Source organism: Cyprinodon variegatus, unplaced genomic scaffold (assembly GCF_000732505.1).
Source record: "Cyprinodon variegatus isolate N-32 unplaced genomic scaffold, C_variegatus-1.0 Scaffold1934, whole genome shotgun sequence".
Taxonomy (NCBI): Eukaryota; Metazoa; Chordata; class Actinopteri; order Cyprinodontiformes; family Cyprinodontidae; genus Cyprinodon; species Cyprinodon variegatus.
Genome location: NW_015152387.1, coordinates 41,743 through 61,836, shown reverse-complemented (window position 1 = coordinate 61,836; position 20,094 = coordinate 41,743). Strand labels below are relative to the sequence as shown.

The following is a 20,094-nucleotide window of genomic DNA, read 5'->3' as shown; positions in this document are numbered from 1 at the left end:
TTGAAGAATGCTTGAGAAATTTGCAAAGAATTTCTGATCTACTTTTTGCCGACACACACAACACGAGCTGAAAGAAGTTCGTCAAACAAACAAATGAAGACACAAAGGGTTCATTCCTCAATTTTTATTTTTAAAAAGTATGAATTTAAATGAAGATATATCAAATTGTAGAGACATGCAAGCCCAGATTTTTTTACAAAGATTTCTTGCCCTGCAGACAGCTTTCTATGTCAGGTGCTGTTGGTGATAGTGGTGATTTACTGCTTTGTCTGTTGATTAGGACACATGTCTGCTCCTCAGTGTTCCTTTGTGGCACAAGCTGTTCCTCAGCCCTTAATTAAAAAGAAAATTGTCCTTTAGCCTAGAGACATTTGTTTTTAAATGGACCAAATATATTTAAGAGAAAATGTGATGTTTTAAGTTGTTCATTGGGAAGACAGCAAATATTTTTAAATGAATTTGATATTGTCAAAAACATCAGAGGCAAGTTTAAAATTTAATGATGTAAAAATGTAAAATGAATGTGATAGATAAATCGCCAAATAAGAGACTTACTGAATGTTGCTGGTTTGTTTTTCAGGGTTTTCCTCCATTGTAAGGTTCCTGTGTGACACATGCAGGATTTTAAGAATAGGGACAAATTCATTACTTGCAAAACAGGGAATATTTCCAATAGCAATACCTGTTCTGATGCCTTCTTTGCCAGAAAACAATACATAAAACCATTAGAACTCCAAAGAACAACACTCCAGTAGCTACACTCAATCCTTTGGAAACAGAGCAACTGAAGTTAGAAATATGACTAAATAAATAAAAAGCTACAAGCCTGAACATTAACTTACCTATAACCATATAAGCATGTCCAGAGTCTTCTTCCACACCTGTCAAATCATGAACCAAAGAAACTAAATAGTCTCAGCGTTGTCATTTTTTTTCTTCCACATTTTGAAAAACTGATCAGAACTTTTATCATCATTTTTGGTGATTTTATATATCAAACCAACCCACAAATAAAAATCTAAAGATGTCATATGTATGAATTCAAATCATCTAAACATTTGGTTTTAATTTATTTCATGGTTATTATTGCAATTTTCCTTTGTACTTTGACTAGGCCATTCCAAAAATTCAAACCCTTTATAGGGCAAGTTACAATTTTTTTGTCACTTCCATACCCCTTAGAATTGGAGCCCTTTTGTTTATTTTTCTTTATATATTAGGGCAAGTGGCTGTTTCTTGTTATTACCAATTACCAATTAGCCTCTATGAACTGTGACCTCAGTCTATAGTAGCAGCTAAAACCTCATAGGATTATCTTGTATTTCACTATGTTCCTGCACTGTTGTATAAAGAGGAGATGACCTGTAGACTAAAGACCCAGCATGTTCAGAATCTCTTTCAGCAATATTTTTTCTGCATAGTTTTTGTTTGACTTTCCTTCCACAACAGTGAACTAGTTTAAGTTGGTTCACCAAAAACCTCAGGTTTATGATTATAAGGTGAGAGAATATAAAGAAATGCAGAGTCTTCTCACCATCATCAGATGTTCCTTTAAATCCACGAACGGTGATCAGCTTCTCTCTGGGAGCAGCAGAGAGCACTGACACTGAACATCCAACCTGTGTGCTGCTGAAAGCTGACAGCAGAGCTGTGGTGGTGACGGTGACTGTACCGTTGCTGTGGGTCACACTGCTGCTGTTGTAGTGGGAGAAGCTGAGGTTCTGCTGTAGAACAGTCAGTGTTACAGTGGGAGCAGGTCGACCTGTGGCTGAACAGGACACAACTGACTCTGCAGGAGACTTTGATCTGTTGACAAGGATGGGTTCATGCAGCTCTGAGATGAGAACAAACATCATGATCAACATCTAGTTATAGAAGTTAGATCTGGAATACAGTCTGGTTCTTACCATAAACCTTCAGGCAGGTTCTCCCCATCAGAGCTCCATCAGGATAGATGTTGAACAAGCAGAGATAACATCCTTCATCCTGCTCTGTAACATTCCTGATAACTATGGAGGAATTCTTCAGTCCAGCTTCTGTAAACTGGACTTTATCTTTGAAGTCAGGATTTACTGTTTGACCAAAATACTCGCTGTAGGAGCAGATATTTCTCTCTTTGCTCCCAAAGACCTTCTGCCAGGTGACCTGCTGGACATCTTTAGTTTCCAGGAGCTGACAGCTGAGAGGAGCATCTTCACCCACTGTTGCTGTTACAGTCTGCTGGGTTTGGACCACATCTGCAACAAGTGCAGGAAACAATGAAAGTATATCTGGTTTACTCTATGTAATGTATCATTTTCATTTCCTCTCTGTGTTCTCTGAGAGGATTTTCACAACGTTTGAGAAACCGCAAAGCATGGTGTAACTTATACAGCACTTATAAGTAAATATGCAAACTCCATGCAGAAAGACCTTGGACCAGGAATTGAACCCAGAACCTTCTTGCTGCAAGACAACAGCTCCACAAACTGCCCCATCGTGCAGCCTAGTTTTAGAAACATTTAAACCAATTCATGCACAGTTTTTGGTGCCGCATGAATTGGTTTAAAGAATTCTAAAATTGGGCTGCCCCATTGTGGAGCCCAGTTTTAGAATTCTTTAAACCAATTTATGCGGCACCAAAAACTGCAATTTGAATTCACTGTACAATACTCTGCAGTAATGATCCACTTCCCTGAACATTTTCTTTGCTTGATGTTATTTATTCAGAGTGTAACCAAGACATTTTTGTTTTACTTTTGTTTTCACACTCTGTGCACTTCACATAGATCGTCATGTTACAAACAGAACTTCCTGTTTAATATTCTTTTGCAAAATGTGAAACAAGAAGTAGATTCAGGTTTGCAGTAGTCTTCTTCTCATTTTTTTCTTGTATGTGATAAATTCAACAGATAGATAATATCGACGGAACAACAAAGCTTGGATAGCTAAAACTGCCCTGATATTCTATGTAAAAAGTAGCTGCAATAAAATAAATGTTAGAGCGTTTTTTGAAATGTACTTCTGTTACATTTTAATCTACACTCCACAATTAAAGCTGACAGCATTCTTCGCACTATGCCAGCTTTATTTCAAACAGTACAGCTATCTTAATACTTAACAAAGCTTTTGATGAAAATTCACACCTCAGGGAATCATATTTATTTTTTGATAAAGTTTTTTGATTTTATTAAATTACATTGGCATGACAGTTACTGCATTAAAAAAGCATAAATATATTTCTTACCTTTCAGAGGAGATTCTCCACACTTGAAAATCAGGAAGATTAAACAGAGATTAGCTGCATATGGCATCACGGTGTGTTTCCAAATTAATGAAAACCAGTCAATATTTATGAAAAGAGGTTTCTATTTTAACTGTTTCTTAAACAAAGACACAGATGTTTTTTTTTTTGTAAATTTAGTCCTTAAAGCACACTGCCCTGCATGTTTTACAACCGATTCAAATAATTACAGCCCAGTGAAAGTTAACCGTATTCATCCCCAGGGCGAGAATGCAGCTTCCCTCCCCATCAACACCACCCCGCTGAGGTTTTACTTCCAAAAAAAGGAACTCCACAGTTATTCAATAATTATTTATTTTTTATTTATAATATTCAGACAAAACTTTTTAAAGGCAAAATCCAGAAGGACAAATATAAGTTTGAGGGATAGAATTAAAATTGTGTGCAAATATGATGGTTGCAAAATAAAAAGATTCAGAAGACAACTTTGAAAAGCAGCCAAGAAGAGAGAATGTTAACTTGAAAGATGAGTAGCCTGAGAATATATATATAACAAAACAATCAAAATGACCTGAGGATGTCGAGTGGAAGCGCAAAATCAAAATAAAAATGTGCAATCAAAAGCAAAACTTAAATATCAAGGTTAAGACAACAACTTTGAAAGGCAACACTCTAAAGAATAAATGTGAGCTTGAAAGATAAGCATCCTTAAATTACTACAATAACAAATGTTTTGCAGAAGTCATGGGGGTGGAGTGCAAAATCAAAATACTGCGGATAACCTTACAGCATAAAGCTGTGGAATCAAAAGCAAAACTCAAAAGTATCAGTGTCATTGCATGGAAATGTCTACTTTGAATTTTTTTTATAATTTTGTTATAAATAAGAGTAAGAAACATAATAACACAATGTGCAATCAAAGTAAACTTAAACAATAGAGAAGCTTTGCGATTTATGCCAAAAAAACTAGTTATAGTGCCTCCATTTTAGATTTGGGCCAAGTTGGAAAAGATTGTGTAATATTCCTACAAAGATTTAAACTAGAACACCAAAATCTCACTAACATACATTCAATTGCTGTTTTTCATTCAGTCTGTGATTTTGTGTTGTGTCCAGCAGATGGTGCCCCATGGTATCTGCCTGTGTTGTCTCTCTCTGCTGGCTTTCTTGCTCCATTTTTCATGGTGCTCCTGCCTGAGCTCTAGAATGCTCTGTCATCGTCAATTCAGTTCAGTGCATTCAGTTTATTTATATGACAACACATATCATCTCAAGGCACTTTACAGTTCACCAAATCCTCCGGTCAAATTGATTCAAAGTTTTCTAAGGAAAATCAGTTCATTGCATCAACTAATTGACTCGAAGGCAACCCCTCACACTAAGCATGCTTGTAGCGAGAAGAAGCAGGAAGAAAAATTCAGCAGACCTAGGCTCAGTGTGAGCGGCCATCTGCCGAGGCAGACTGCGGTTCAAGGAGACAGAAGCAGAGATACAGAAAGGAACTGTAAAAGGCGGCCCCGCCCAGGAAACACACTGCCAGGCAGTCAAGCTACGAGCCAGCTCCCATGTCAGAGGATGAAGAGAGCACATCCAGCCAGTCACAGTCAGAGAAAGAGGACGACACTGAAAAACAGGCCGATCCCCAACATCCATGCTGATAGAAGCAGCACAGCTGATATTTCTCTACAGGATGGTGTCACGGGCCAAAAGGAAGAGATGAGGCGAAGCTACAATGGGAAAAAGCAGAGAGAGCATAACATTAGAGACTGAACTAAAAGATTCTGCCGATTTGGAGAATATAGATAGAATGAAGCAGAATGATGAAATGGGGGTCCCTATGTCTCCAGCAGTCTAAGCCTATAGAAGCAGAACTATAGAGATAGTTCAGGATAACCTGAGCCACTCTAACTATAAGCTTTATCCTAAAGGTGTCATGATGCGTTGGTTTCTCTAGCCAGTATGCAGACTCATAGACACGGAGAGAGGAATAAAAGTCCAACATTTATTGGAACACGGAGGAATCTTACAGGATCAAGGCTCAGACAGGCATGATGGCACAGGTAAAACAAACGATCCAGCACAGAGAGAAAATCACATGTAGCTTATATAGGGAGCTTCCTAATCAGCAGAACAACAAACAGCTGATCAAGCTGAGTCCAAACTCCCTAGGCTTGGATCCACTGCGCCCTCTGGTGGGCAAAGTCCCGGATCCTGACAAAAGGAAAGTTTTAAGCCTTACCCTTAAACGTATACAGGGTGTCTACCTTCTGAACTAAAACTGGTAGTTGGTTCCACAGGAGAGGAGCCTGATAACTAAAAGATTGGCCTCCCATTTTACTTTTACAAGTTCTAGGAACCACTAGTAAACCTGCAGATTGAGCGTGAAGTGCTCTGTTAGCGACATAAGGAACCATCAGATCTCTGATATGCAGCTTGGGCATTTAAGACTATATGTGAGAAAGAGGATTTTAAATTCTATTTTTGATTTAACAGGAAGCCAATGAAGATAAGCCATGATAGGAGAGATATGATCTCTCTTTTTCATTTTGATCAGAAATCTGGCTGCAGCATTTTGGATCTTGGATTTTAACTACAGTTTATGGACTTCCTGATAGTAAAGAATTACAATAGTCCAGCTTTTAAGCAACAAATGCTTGGACTAGTTTCTCAGCATCAACCCTGGACATGATATTTCTAATTTTTGCAATAGATGAAAGAAAATTCAAGAAACCTCTTTAATATGGGATTTAAATGACAGATCTTTGTCAAAAATAACACCAAGATTTTTAACTTTATTATCTGAAATCAGTTTAATCCCATCCAAATGAAGTGACTGACTAATCAGCTTCTTTTTCAGAGACTCTGGTCCAAAGACTATAACTTCTGTTTTGTCTGCATTCAGGAGCAGAAAGTTAAGAGTCATCCAGGTTTTTATTTTCTTCTAGACATGCCTGTAATCTATTTAATAGGTTAACTTCCTCTGGATTTATAGACAGATATAGCTGAGTATCATCAGCATAAATGTGGAAAATAATCCCATGCTGTCTAATAATTCTACAAATTTGGAGCACATATATAGTAAAGAGAATTGGTCCTAGCACTGATCCCTGTGGTACTCCACAGGTAACCCTTGAGCATGTGGAAGATCTGTCATTAACGTGAACAAACTGAAATCGATCAGATAGATAAGATTTAAACCAGTCTAGAGCTGTTCATTTAATTCCAACAAAATATTCAAGTCTTTCTAAAAGAACATTATGATCAGCTGTATCAAATGCAGCACTGAGATCTAACAGGACAAGTACAGATACGAGTCCATTATCTGAGGCCATGAGAATATCATTAGTGACTTTCACCAGAGCTGTTTCAGTGCTATGATGAGCTCTATAGCCAGACTGAAACTCTTCAAAAAGCCAATCATAGTTAAAGGAGTAATAATGATCTTATTCATAAAGAATCCCATAAAATCATTACTGCTTAGAGCAGGTGGGATGGATAATTCAACAGAGCTATGGCTCTGGGTGAGTTTGGCAACTGTATTAAAAAGAAATCTAGGATTATTCTTATTCTCCTCTATCAATGAGGAGAAATATGCCACTCTTGCTTTACAAAGGGTCCTCTTATACAGCAGTTAACTATTTTTCCAGACTAAGCAGGATTCCCGTAGGCCTGTGGAGCACGAGTTTCTCTCCAGTTTCCTAGCATTTAGCTTCAAAGTGTGCAGCTCTGGATTAAACCAAGGAGCAAGGTTTCCATTTTTAACATTTTTCTTTTTCAAAGGGGCTGCGTTGTCTAAGGCAATATGCTGAAAACTAGCAACACCATCAACAAAATCATCAAACTGTGACGTGCAAAAGCTTAGTTCTGGAATAAACTAAGCTTTTGCACTCTGCAGCACTGCTCAGCTGATCAGCTCTACACCCTCAGCAGGGTTCTGGAAATAAATGTAAGACACACTTTGCAGCTCGAAATTTGGAAAACAAATAACAGTCCTCTTCTGACACACAATTACTTACTATTTTGTGTTGGTTTATCATCTAAAAACTGAATGAGCATTAAAGTTAGTGATTGTAATGGAATAAAATGTAAAAAAGCTAAAGGGTCATAAAATTGCTGCAATAATCAACTAGTTTTGATTAGCTTGGTGTTCCTAAGCAAAAATGCACACACACATATATATATATATATATATGGTAAAAATCAGAATCATTTTTGTAGTCCTCCACTCACATATGTCAGATATGCAGCTTTTGAGCTTAAGTCCTAATGTACCAACTTTGGTTCATCACAAGTTTTGATCTCCACATTTGTCATCCTGTACTTCCCTCCTGTTTTCACAAGGCCTGCTTAGTTAAATTGAAAATCAGAGTAGTTTCATGCCTTTATAATTATATGAGAAAAGAAAAATGTGGAAGACTGAGCTTTAATCACTATGTTTGAAAGCTTATGCAAAATTTACATCTACATACATTTCTAAGATAAAAAAAGAAGAAAAAGATCACCTCCCTGGTGGAAGGAAGTGGGAGTTTCTATGGGAGGTGGAGTGATACTGGCTAGAAATAGGTAGGTTCACCTCAACACTAAAGCGGGACAAAATCAGACCAACCAAACAAGCCCCATTTTCTAAACAACTCTTTCTGGACTAAATCAAGACTGACGGACATGCCAGATTTTTCTTAAAAACAAAAGTCTAAATGACGTCTAGTGTTAAGGGGGTGGGCTGTAAAGTGCAGCAGCACACTGAGCTTATCTGTTAGATTTAGGATGTGTAACTTAAGGAGTTTATGGAGAAGAACATAACTTATTTATTTGCTAAACTGTGTTGTGAAACAATAAATGTGCAATTATTTTTTTCACATCACTAATGTTTATATGACAAAAAGTTATTACTTAATGAAGCCATTTAACTGCCAGCCAATCTACAAAAATATATTTTTGACCAATAAGACACATTGATATTGTATTATAAATATTTCTGGTAGGGCTCTGCGAAACAGCATAAAAATCTACCCCCAGATTTTTTTCTTACCAAATTCTATGAATATTTTTCTCTCTCTAAAACTGTGTTACGAAAATGACTATGACTTGAAAAAAGTAGCTGTTAGTAAAACCATGCCCTCTGATAGCTGAGCTTAATTTAAAGGGAAACAATATTCAAGCTTTGAAAAATGCTTGTAAAACAATCATGTTCGGGAACAAACTGAAAATATAATGCACTGAATGTTTGAAGCTGGTGATAACACAGGGTGAGCACAGTTCATGCACAGCTCATAAACACAAGAACATTAACAGGGATTTTACCTCTTCAGGTACAGTTACAACAATGACAATATTGTGTCCGTCAGGGTGTGGTTTTGGGTGTATGGACCAATATCTTGAAAACAAAACCAGCATGATAATAATTCTTGAAATTTATTAACCAAAGGAATTTACAAGGGGTTGAGCAGGCAGGTAAACATGAAAGATATAAACTGCAAGTTGCCTGTCACCCTGAGAAAAAACGCAAAGCATCAAAGCACNTGTCATTGTATGGAAATGTCTACTTTCAATTTTTAATAACCCTGTTATAAATAAGAGTAAAAAACATAATAACACACTGTGCAATCAAAGTAAACTTAAACAATAGAGAAGCTTTAGAGATTTATGCTAAAAAAAATAAGTTATAGTTCCTCAATTTTAGATTTGGGCCAAGTTGGAAAAGATTGTGGAATATTCCTACAAAGATTTAATCTAGAACACCAAAATCTCACTAACATACATTCAATTGCTATTTTTCATTCACTCTGTGATTTTGTGTTGTGTCCAGCAGATGGTGCCCCATGGTATCTGCCTGTGTTGTCTCTCTCTGCTGGCTTTCTTGCTCCATTTTTCATGCTGCTCCTGTCTGAGCTCTAGAATGCTCTGTCATCTTCAATTAAATTCATTCAGTTTATTTATATGACAACACATAAAATCTCAATGCACTTTACAGTTCACCATCATACGGTCAAATTGATTCAAACTTTTCTATCTAAGGAAAACCAGTTGATTGCATTAACTAATTGACTCGAAGGCAACCCCTCACACTAAGCATGCTTGTAGCGAGAAGAAGCAGGAAGAAAAATTCAGCAGACCCAGGCTCAGTGTGAGCAGCCATCTGCCGAGGCAGACTGCGGTTCAAGGAGACAGAAGCAGAGATACAGAAAGGAACTGTAAAAGCTCTGCCCATCACTTACACCTGTTTTCATAAGGCCTGCTTAGTTAAATTGAAAATCAGAGTTGTTTTCATGCCTTTATAATTATATGATAAAAGAAAAATGTGGAAGACTGAGCTTTAATCACTATGTTTGAAAGATTATGCAAAATTTACATCTAGATTCATTTCTAAGATAAAAAAAAAAGAAAAGAAAATGATCACCTCCTTGGTGGAAGGAAGCGGGAGTTTCTATGGGAGGTGGAGTGATACTGGCTAGAAATAGGTAGGTTCACCTCAACACTAAAGCGGGACAAAATCAGACCAGCCAAACAAGCCCCATTTTCCAAAAAAACTCTTTCTGGACTAAATCAAGACTGACGGACATGCCAGATTTTTCCTAAAAACAAAAGTCTAAATGACGTCTAGTGTTAAGGGGGTGAGCTGTAAAGTACAGCAGCACACTAAGCTTATCTGTTAGATTTAGGATGTGTAACTTAAGGAGTTTATGGAGAAGAACATAACTTATTTCTTGGCCAAACTGTGTTGTGAAACAATAAATGTGCAATTATTTTTTTCACATCACTAATGTTTATATGACAAAAAGTTATTACTTAATGAAGCCATTTAACTGCCAGCCAATCTACAAAAATATATTTTTGACCAATAAGACACATTGATATTGTATTATAAATATTTCTGGTAGGGCTCTGCGAAACAGCATAAAAATCTACCCCCAGATTTTTTTCTTACCAAATTCTATGAATATTTTTCTCTCTCTAAAATTGTTTTACAAAAATGAATACGACTTGAAAAAAGTAGCTGTTAGTAAAACCATGCCCTCTGATAGCTGAGCTTAATTTAAAGGGAAACAATATTCAAGCTTTGAAAAATGCTTGTAAAACAATCATGTTCGGGAACAAACTGAAAATATAATGCACTGAATGTTTGAAGCTGGTGATAACACAGGGTGAGCACAGTTCATGCACAGCTCATAAACACAAGAACATTAACAGGGATTTTACCTCTTCAGGTACAGTTACAACAATGACAATATTGTGTCCGTCAGGGTGTGGTTTTGGGTGTATGGACCAATATCTTGAAAACAAAACCAGCATGATAATAATTCTTGAAATTTATTAACCAAAGGAATTTACAAGGGGTTGAGCAGGCAGGTAAACATGAAAGATATAAACTGCAAGTTGCCTGTCACCCTGAGAAAAAACGCAAAGCATCAAAGCACAATGGCAGCTTAAATAGAAGGGAAACCAGGTGCAGGTAATAAGGGACACACAAAGGTGAAATGAATCAAGTGATTAACCAAAGCTTTGACTGAGGGAGAAATGTTTAGACAGGAGTAAAAGGTGAAACACACATGGGATAAACTATCTAAGAAAATAGGAATAATCACCAACTAATGTAAAGTCAAAACCAACTAATAACACTAGAAAACAAGCAAGAGAAATTGACTAGAGACATATAAAAAAAGGTTAACATAAGAGAGAACTAACATTCAAAAGAGAATCAAAAGACTCAAAACAACCCCAAACATGTCAGTGTCAACAAACTAGAGGCAGGCTGTAACAGAGGAGAACAGACAGCTGCTAGAAGTTTAAAATAAGTATCCAAATACCACACCATAAAGTTGGCTAACGGTTTATCTTGATCATTGTCTATGTTTATTACCAAACAACAGTTTCTCCTTTGTGCCTTATACAATGTGAACTAACCCTTTAGGTCATCAGCCCTGCCAACTCCGCCTTTTATAGTAGGAAAGGTGCTTTCCTACTGTAAGTAGCGGCTTAGCATATGTTTCTCAAATGTGAGTTGACCTGCTAACAATCAGTCTTTGGCCCCTTTCCCCTTTGGCAAGAAAGCCTGGTGTGATGCCCCTCTGGCAAGCCGCATGGCCTCTGTTCCCCCACCACTGCATGTCTGTGACGACATCACGCCGGGTTAGTTTTGATGATGTCATCAGTGTGACAGAAATCAGGAAAGTAAACAATAAAGAGCAACATAGAAAGAGCCAGGGCATAATTAGAATGCATTATTGTTTGGGTATTTTGTCTGTGCTATTCTCTATCTTAACAATACTTCGCCATATTTGCTGAATGCAAGCAGAGTTTTTTTATGGTTTACGTCAAACATGACTGGTGCTATGTTGTGATGTATGCACTTAGCGCCAAAAGGCATCACATAACTTACAGGGTAGACGTGAGTATGGTGTTCCCACTATTTGCCGAGCAAAGCTGAGCTATTTTAAGATTTTAACCTGTGACACTTTCCTGAATTTGGTTTGGTGAGCTGTTCTAACTGCCACTAATGCCCAATTGTTTGCTGGTTTAACCACATTTTTTGGCCAGTGGGAAATGGGTATAAACAAAGTTATAACTTTACTTAATGCAAATTAAGTCTTTTTTTTTCAGGTTATGAAAAAATAACTTCTATGAAGGTCATCCCACAAGGCACTTATGGCATTGCGCCCTCCCATTGTTGAGGAAGCAAAACTAAACTGTGAGTAATGGAAGGGGAGTCAACAGAAGCAGAAGTAAAGGATTAAGGAGTGCATGTTAAGCTTAGCTTGTTTGGGACTAGATCTGGCCTACATACATTACTGCTCTTGTCTCTTGGGTAGTGCCAGGCCCTAACCCTTTTCTTTCTGTAGATCTCAAGTTGCTTTGTCTACTTGTCCGGTCATGTGGTTGTCTCCTCTCCCACCTACCTGAACATCCTTTTACCACTGCATCCTTTTACTAAGGCTACGTTCACAATGCATCTGTGTCTGAACGGCCAGGGTCGCATTTATTTGACCTGAACGTCATTAATACTCAACAAAGGTCACTATTCTGGGTCTTGCTATGCAGAAGTGGAAAGAAAAACAACAACCATGGTGGACAATAATGAGAAGAGCAGTCTTTTTTTTTTAAACAATCTTGAAAAGATTGAGTTTTTAAGGTTAGTAAAGATCGCTAGATACGCTCCAGCTCTACCATCCATGTTTACTTCAGTAAATACAGAGCTCATTTGCAACCTCAACTGCGGGACACTAGTGTTGTATGAATACAGTCCGCACAGGAGATCACATAAAAGTTGCATATAATTGGAAATGTGAACGACAACGCAAAAAAAAAAAATCAGATTTCACAAAAAAGGCAGAATTGAGCATTAAGGCCTGCAGTGTGAATGTACCCTTAGTAGATCTGAAAAGACTTGTTTGGCACATGCAGAGACCTTGATTTTATTTTGATAAGAAAGAAAGGAATCCCTTATCTTATGGTTTCCATGATAACCCATAATTATGAGCAGGTGGGGTTAATAAGCTTTTCTGTTGTTGACGCTCTAACTCAAGGACGTATTCCACTACTACCACCTGCTATTATGTTCTTGTATTATGCTTTTATGTAAACAGATGCCACCTTGTTATGCCATTACTTACCTGCTGTATTGTAGCCTGTTCCGGCGCTGGTGTTCTCCGCCACAGTTCTGTTCTGAACTTTAAAAAATATGCCAGAAAAACTGTGAAGCAATCTACTGTTTATTCTTTATTTTTCAGTAAAATAAGTACAAAACACATGAGTAAAAAAGTATATACAACCAAAAGTGGAAAAATGTTTAAAAGATAAGTAAGAATGAAAAAAATCTGACAGCAACGTGTAAAAATTCAGTAGGCAATTATAGAAATGTCTAGCAGCACAGTTAAAAGAATGGTTGGCAGCTTTAAGCCAGTGTTGTTTAAGTTAAGCTGCCTTATACATCCGACCACACTTTGCTTTTTTACTGTTAATAAGCCAACAGATGTCAAGATGTTGACTGGGACTCGCTGTTTTCTATGTCTTTCATGCCTTCGTCTTTTAGGTCCTTTGTAGTTGTACACTGATGAGTTGTCTGGCTTAAAAAATAATAATAATAATTTAAACAACCAACCAAACAAAAATATGTCAGTAGAAAATGAAGGGACTTAAACAGGAGAAACTACGCTCTAAAATGTATTGCGCAAAAAGTTATGTCCCCTTAGACGTGAATGTAAAAGATGAAATACATTTATATGAATGGAACTGATAAGTACAATCTCTGGGTCATCCTGGGGATTCTTCTCCCTGTGAACAATTCAGAAGCAGCCATCAAAGAAATATTTGAGACAGTGATAAAGTAAATCATTAGGTCATCATTAAATGAAAGAAATACCTTTTTTTGAAGTCCTATTCCAATCATCACGGCAAAACAAAACAAGGTAACCATTAGAGCAGCAATCACAGGCCATCCTTTAGGGAAAAGATTAAATGTGTTTTAACATCAATAAGGAAAAAAACCCTGAAAACTCAACATCAGAATCTGAACGTGAACTTACTCCAACCTCTGCCATCTGATCCAGATTGTATATCCATATCTGATAAGAGATTTGATTGTTTATTGTACATTTTCTTACAATACATCAACAACTTCCTGACAGACCGACACAAAATTGTGCATGATGGTAAATCTGAATTTGACAAAATGTGGCATGCATTTGTATTAAGTCATCTTTACAAAAAAAGAAAACATAAAGCAAAAACATATTGCTTTGTGTTACTTGAATTACATTGATTTACATAAATTATTGGATAAAGTAATAAACTTTAAATACAATAAAAAAAACCTATATCATCATAAAGACAGAGGGACACAATAAGGTCAGGGAGAAAGTTGTGGAGAAGTTTAGAAATGTTTAAAGCCAGAGCTTTTTTCAGTCTATTAGAAAGGGTTCTAGGGTGGGACAGCTCAAAATATCACCCTATTGGCTGTCTTGTTTAACCAGAATGCTAAAAATGAACAGCACTACTCAGAGAAGAATTCTACCAGTGCTGTGCACAGGCCTTTTGAAGGGCAGGGGCTGAAAAAAAGTGAACATATAGTGCATCTTCACCACTGTAAAGGGCACTTAACCATGCACTTTATTTTCCAACTTTAGCACAGGTTTTAGCAAAGGAAGTCAAAATCTCATCAACTTATTGTGGTCTGCTATTAGTGTTTATTTTAGATTTCTTGTGCACATGTGTTTAAATATATTGAACACTGGAGCTGGACTGGGGTAGGCGGATGGCTCGCAGTGAATAACGTATAATTCCCATATTTTAAAATCCCAAATTTGACAGGTATGCTTGGGACAGGTCACTCCACAAATCTGGAGGTGGTCGGAAAAAAGATAGATAAAAATAAACAAGAATTCCTGTTTACATTCTGCATTGAAGCGCACAGGAAAGACAACAAATTTAGCTAAATGTTACTTGCCTAGATGCAAAATGGTGGAAAACTAACACTCCAGAGAGAAAAGTAACCTGTGATGCTCTTCTTTAGCAGGGACAAAGAAACTGTCTAAAATTAGTGGTACAATGAAGGGAACTGAATCCAGATATAATATGTGAGGATTCCTCACCATCTCCAGATGTTCCTTTAACTCCAGGAACGGTGATCTGCTTCTCTCTGCGAGCAGCAGAGAGCACTGACACTGAACATCCAACCTGTGTGCTGCTGGAAGCTGACAGCAGAGCTGTGGTGGTGACGGTGACTGTACCGTTGCTGTGGGTCACACTGCTGCTGTTGTAGTGGGAGAAGCTGAGGTTCTGCTGTAGAACAGTCAGTGTTACAGTGGGAGCAGGTCGACCTGTGGCTGAACAGGACACAACTGACTCTGCAGGAGGCTTTGATCTGCTGACATCAAGGACGGGTTCATGGAGCTCTGGGAGAAGAATAAACTTCATGATCAACATCTAATTATAGAAGTTAATCCTGGAATACAGTCTGGTTCTTACCATAAACATTCAGGCAGGTTCTCCCTTTCAGAGCTCCATCAGGGTAGATGTTGAACAAGCAGAGATAACATCCTTCATCCTGCTCTGTAACCTTCCTGATAACTATGGAGGAATTCTTCAGTCCAGCTTCTGTAAACTGGACTTTATCTTTAAAGTCAGGATTCACTGTCTGACCAAAATACTCGCTGTAGGAACAGATATTTCTCTGTTTGCTTCCAAATACCTTCTGCCAGGTGACCTGCTGGACATCTTTAGTTTCCAGGAGCTGACAGCTGAGAGGAGCATCTTCACCCTCTGCTGCTAAAACAGTCTGCTGCGTCTGAACCACAGCTGTTACATCTGCAGAACATAAAGAGGACAGATCTGGTTTATTCTATTTAGATGGTGCACCATCCTTTTAATGCACCTTGATTTTCTCTGTTTTCTTTGGCAGAGATTCCACAATATTTCAGAAACCTCCATGCTTAGCAAAATTTAAACCACCAAGTTTATGTTACAGCTGGTGCACATACATTCCAAATGAGATACAGTATATGGACAAAATACCTGCAAAGCAGGTTCTTTAGTTGTATCAAATATTCTGGCCGGCTGGAGGGATGTTTGAACAGCATAAACCACAAGCTTATGTCACCATACTACAGGAGGAAGCGGAAAACAGCTTTTTTCAAATTTTTCAAAGCTACTTCGTGTTATCCAAGTGGCATGTCTCTAGAATTTCATATTTGCAAACCTTCCTTGTCAGGAGCTTTAATTTGTCTACCTTGTTTTTGACCACATAGTTGCAAATTCCCACGGTGAGCAGTGAGGTTGCTATTTTATGATATAATTGGCTGAAGTGATCTTGTACATAAATCAAGTATAAATCATTCTTCAAGGTTTGCTCAAACGCAATTTCACAGCTGCAGCTAACGATTTATGTTTTCCCTATCTAGATGGCGGCTCAGGAGAGCTGCAAGGCAGAACAAGAAGAAAGTTTTGATTTCTATTAAGCAGATGTGACTTTTTTGGCTATTACAGCGAAACAAGAGGGCCATCATACCTGCAAAGTACACTACAGTTGAAAAATCTTCCCTTTTAATTATATTGGGTCCACAAAAAAATTAGATCTGACGTAGGGTAAGGATAAGGTAATGGGTAATAGGTTTTTTTTTCATTTAAATGGTAAATACAGCAAAAGCACACAAAGCTGTCAAATGTTTTGCAGGTAAAAATAACAAAACAGAGAACCCAGTTTTCAGACAGACAGAGAGTATGATATCTCAAAAAGTTTATTAAAAACAAGGACCGGCAGTGAACAGCTAGCGTCTCTAAGGCATGAACCTTTGCAGGAAGAAAACACAGGTTAGCCTCTCAAATCCAACCCGGTGTGACGAGTTTACAACTAATAACCAGAGGTGTTAAGTAAAAAAGTACAAATACTTCGTTCCTGTACTTAAGTACACCTTTTAGGTATATATACTTATTTTCTTAGTACTTCTAACTTTTACTCATTACATGTTTACACAAGTATCTGTACTTTCTAATTCTTACGTTTTTAAAACAAAAGTTACTCGTTACTCTTGGCTTCTGTTTAATGCAGAGGTCATGGCTTAGCGGACTGCGGTCCAGATCTGGACGCACCTGCTGGCTAATCCGGACCAGACTTGATTTAAAACATTGATAAATTACCACATGTTGTCTGACCCCAATATTCCACATCCTCTGTCTCCGCTCCGCCCCGCAGCTCTCCAGACCTAATGTGCAAAGCAAAGCCTACAGCCTCCGCTGTTCCTCTTGTATTGCTGCGCTCCGACTTATCCTCGGAGCTCGAGGAGAGCATGCGCGATATTATCATTATATCCATAGGTGCAAAACATGCAGAAATGAATGCTTAATTTTATATGACATATTAAAAAAAAACAATCAGCATCCAGCATATTATGGTTTCTGAAGGAGATGAAAAATCTGCGTTCTGCTCTGTAGAAGTACCAATAGTTTGCATCCAATCTTTTAAATAAACAGTGTTCGTTTTTTTTTTTTTTATATATAAGAATTATACTCTGATTTGTAGTTACTACCGATCTGCTGTTACTATATTTTAATTTGTCAAACCGGGTCTTCTCGCTGTTCTTTTTCCTGTTTGGTGCGATTGCAGTAGAGGATCTTGACCTGGCCGGACCAGAGTGGAGGCTGCACATTTAGAGTACTGTATGTTTGGCTCAACCTGCTGCTGTGAAGTAGGATTCTCCACCATGAACAGAATCAAAAATAAATGGATCAAAGCTCAAAATGAGCACCTTGATATGTGCTTGAGCATGGCTTTGTCTCCATTCAAACCCAGGTTTAAAGCCTTGCAGGGCAGCATAAAGCCCACTACTCTAATTAAGCCAGACAGTCCAGGTGTTTTATAAAATATGTGAATCAGCAAATTCTCTATGTTCCAAACTGAAAGATTCTTGTTCTCTACTTCAAAAAACACTTTAGATTTTAAAATCGATTTTTTTTTCCTATTCTGTTTAAAGTAACAGATCCTTAATAATGTCTCTGGACCTTTACTGGTTGATGATTTCTTTATCCCGACCCCGCTGATTTTTAATGGGTTACCTCTGGTTTTATGTTTATAAATATTTATTTCACGTCATGTGCGCCATCGAATGCAGATCATTGGCGCCATCCACATCTAGTGAAAACTAGTGGAATTGGATGAGTCAAATAACGCAAACACTCATTGGTTAGCTAAAGGAAATCATCAGAAGCAAGCAGGTGTTCTTCAAACTGCAAACTTGAATTGTCTATGCCATGCTACAATGTAGGATTCAGAAAAAGATGTTAAAATGTCTGAAAGGTCGGACACAGGCGAGAGCATATCAGGAGATGGAGACCAACAAGACCTCCTTCATCCTTGGCCCTATCTCAAAGAATTTTTCAAAACAGTCGAAAAATTTAGCTTTCAATTCATGTAGTGGCATCTGGCTGTTTTTTTTTTTTTTAAAAGGTTACTTTAAACTTTTATACTTTAAGCAGTTTTTGGAGCACATACTTTTTCACTTTTACTTGAGTAAACAGGTAAAGTTGATAGTTATACTTTTACCAGAATGTTTTTCAAACTGCAGTATCTATACTTCTACTTAAGTAACAAATGTTACTTTTTTTTCTCAGGATCAAAATGGAGTTCCTCTCTAGTCCTCAAAGTGATGACCATTTTTATGATATCACCATCACACCAAGCACAAGTAATTGTTAGGTTTAGTTTTAATGTCAGGGTTAGGGCAAAGAAAGCATTTAAAATGAAAATCAACCGAAGTTGATGGGATTCAATACATGGTCCTCTCTAAATATAGCAAGATGAATATGTTTGTGTGTGTAGAGAGATATAGAGATATATAGATTTTTACCTAAAAAAAGTATGCAGGGTGTAAGAAAACAATACAAGCCAGTATTTTTGTTAAATAATAAGAAAAAAAGAAAAATTTCACCACTAGTTGTTTCTAATTAACATAAGGATTGTTTATATGCTGTTAAATCAGATTTATATAGAGGACAATGAGCAAAAGGGATGGGCGTACTAATTTAGGGGATTTTTTCACCTTTAGAATAAATAATTTGATAAGAGAAAAAACATCCTGTAAAAAGCAGTGCGTATACTCACCTCTCTGAAACGTTCCTCCACAGGTAAAAAGAAAGGGAATTAACCACAAAGTTCCTTCATGTGGCATCCTAAGGGTGGTTTTTAATTCATGACTGAACTGAAGTGATATGGAGAGAAAGAAGTGATCCCCCCCCACCCCTTGCCTGCTGGTCTTTCCAACCGTCTAACACTTGAGGGAGGGGCATACAGCTGAGCGCAGAAGAGAGATATTAACCTTTAGAGTTTCTAACTCTCTTACACAAAACAATGAAGTTAAATATTATGAACTACTGAAGAAACAATACACTTGTTAGGTTTCTGTTTTCTGTGATGTTTTTCTTTTGAGTATCCAGTTTTGCTTTTCTCCTCGTTTCCAGGTTTTTATGGTTTAATTATTAGTTTATTGTGTTCTTTTTTTTTTCTCAGTTGCTGTCCTAGTCTTGGTTCTGTTATATTTTCTTTTTAGTGTTCAGTTTTGCTTTGCTCATTGTTTTCTAGTGTTAGTGATTTAATTTTTATTTTGCTGTGTTCTCTAGTTAATTCTTAGTTACTGTTTCAGTCTTGGTTCTGTTATGTTTTCTTTTGAGTGTTTAGTTTTACCTTTCTCCTTGATTTAGAGACTTAGTGGTTTAATTATTATTTTGTTGTATTTTCTAGCTATCATCAGTCTTCCAGTTTTTTTCATTTGTTGCCCTCTGCTGCCCTCTGCTGCCCTCTTGTGTTCTCTTTTCTCCCTAGCTCCTGTTTTGTTTCTGCTCTGTCCTCACCTGTTCCCAATCTTCTCATTAGCCCTCTCTTTGTCTCTGTCTCCTTTAAAAGCCCTCTCTCTTCAGTTCATATTTGCTGGGTACTCGTCTTACCTCATCAGTCTTCCTGCAACTCGTCTCTCAGAGCTATCCTCCAGGTTTACAGTTCTTCCCCTGATGACTCCTAGGTTTTTGGTAACGTTTGACTTGTGTTTTCATGTTTTTTTTAATCTTTGAATTTTTGGACTCCTGGTTTCTCATTTGTTTTTGGATTTTGTTTTCGTTTGGATTTCTGGATTCTGTTGCCTGTCGTTTTGGACTTTGTTTCAGTTCTCTTCATTAAATCAACAAAAAATTCTAACCCTAACCCTAACCCTCTGCTTTTGGGTCAACTATCCTAAACCAAATCCTGAAAACACTTATTTCACAAATAAAAATAAAAAATCTAAAAAGAAAAAAAAGCAACAGTGAAAAAGCACAAATTGCTCTTTACACAGTACACTAAGTTCTGTATTTCATTCCTAACCATTGCGTTTCCTACACTGTACTTTAATTCT

At 37.3% G+C, this 20,094-nt stretch overlaps 2 protein-coding genes across 2 annotated transcripts; both read right to left on the bottom strand.

Moving 5' to 3' along the window:
• Positions 1–1,534: 1,534 nt before the first annotated feature.
• LOC107104880 (OX-2 membrane glycoprotein-like) lies at positions 1,535–2,477 on the bottom strand (the record flags this gene model as incomplete). Its single annotated transcript, XM_015404999.1, has 3 exons — positions 2,439–2,477; positions 1,908–2,280; positions 1,535–1,834 (listed from the first exon to the last, which is right to left on the bottom strand). Coding segments are annotated over exons 1-3 (712 nt in total), but the record flags the coding sequence as incomplete, so codon positions are not given.
• A 10,467-nt stretch (positions 2,478–12,944) lies between these two features.
• On the bottom strand, positions 12,945–18,921 carry LOC107104878 (OX-2 membrane glycoprotein-like). The gene is made up of 6 exons (XM_015404997.1): positions 18,813–18,921; positions 15,185–15,523; positions 14,809–15,111; positions 13,744–13,782; positions 13,581–13,657; positions 12,945–13,492 (listed from the first exon to the last, which is right to left on the bottom strand). The coding sequence occupies exons 1-6, from the start codon at positions 18,877–18,879 to the stop codon at positions 13,472–13,474; spliced, it is 846 nt and encodes a 281-aa protein (XP_015260483.1). The 5' UTR covers positions 18,880–18,921; the 3' UTR covers positions 12,945–13,471.
• Positions 18,922–20,094: the final 1,173 nt, after the last annotated feature.

Bases quoted from the DNA above. Each gene is read 5' to 3' on its own strand.
- LOC107104878 (XM_015404997.1), bottom strand. From the start codon at position 18,879: ATGCCACATGAAGGAACTTTGTGGTTAATTCCCTTTCTTTTTACCTGT. The intron at 13,783-14,808 runs GTGAGGAATCCT...ATCTCTTATCAG, and splicing joins TAAAGGAACATCTGGAGATG to ATATGGATATACAATCTGGA. The intron at 13,493-13,580 runs GTATTTCTTTCA...AATTGTTCACAG, and splicing joins GAATAGGACTTCAAAAAAAG to GGAGAAGAATCCCCAGGATG.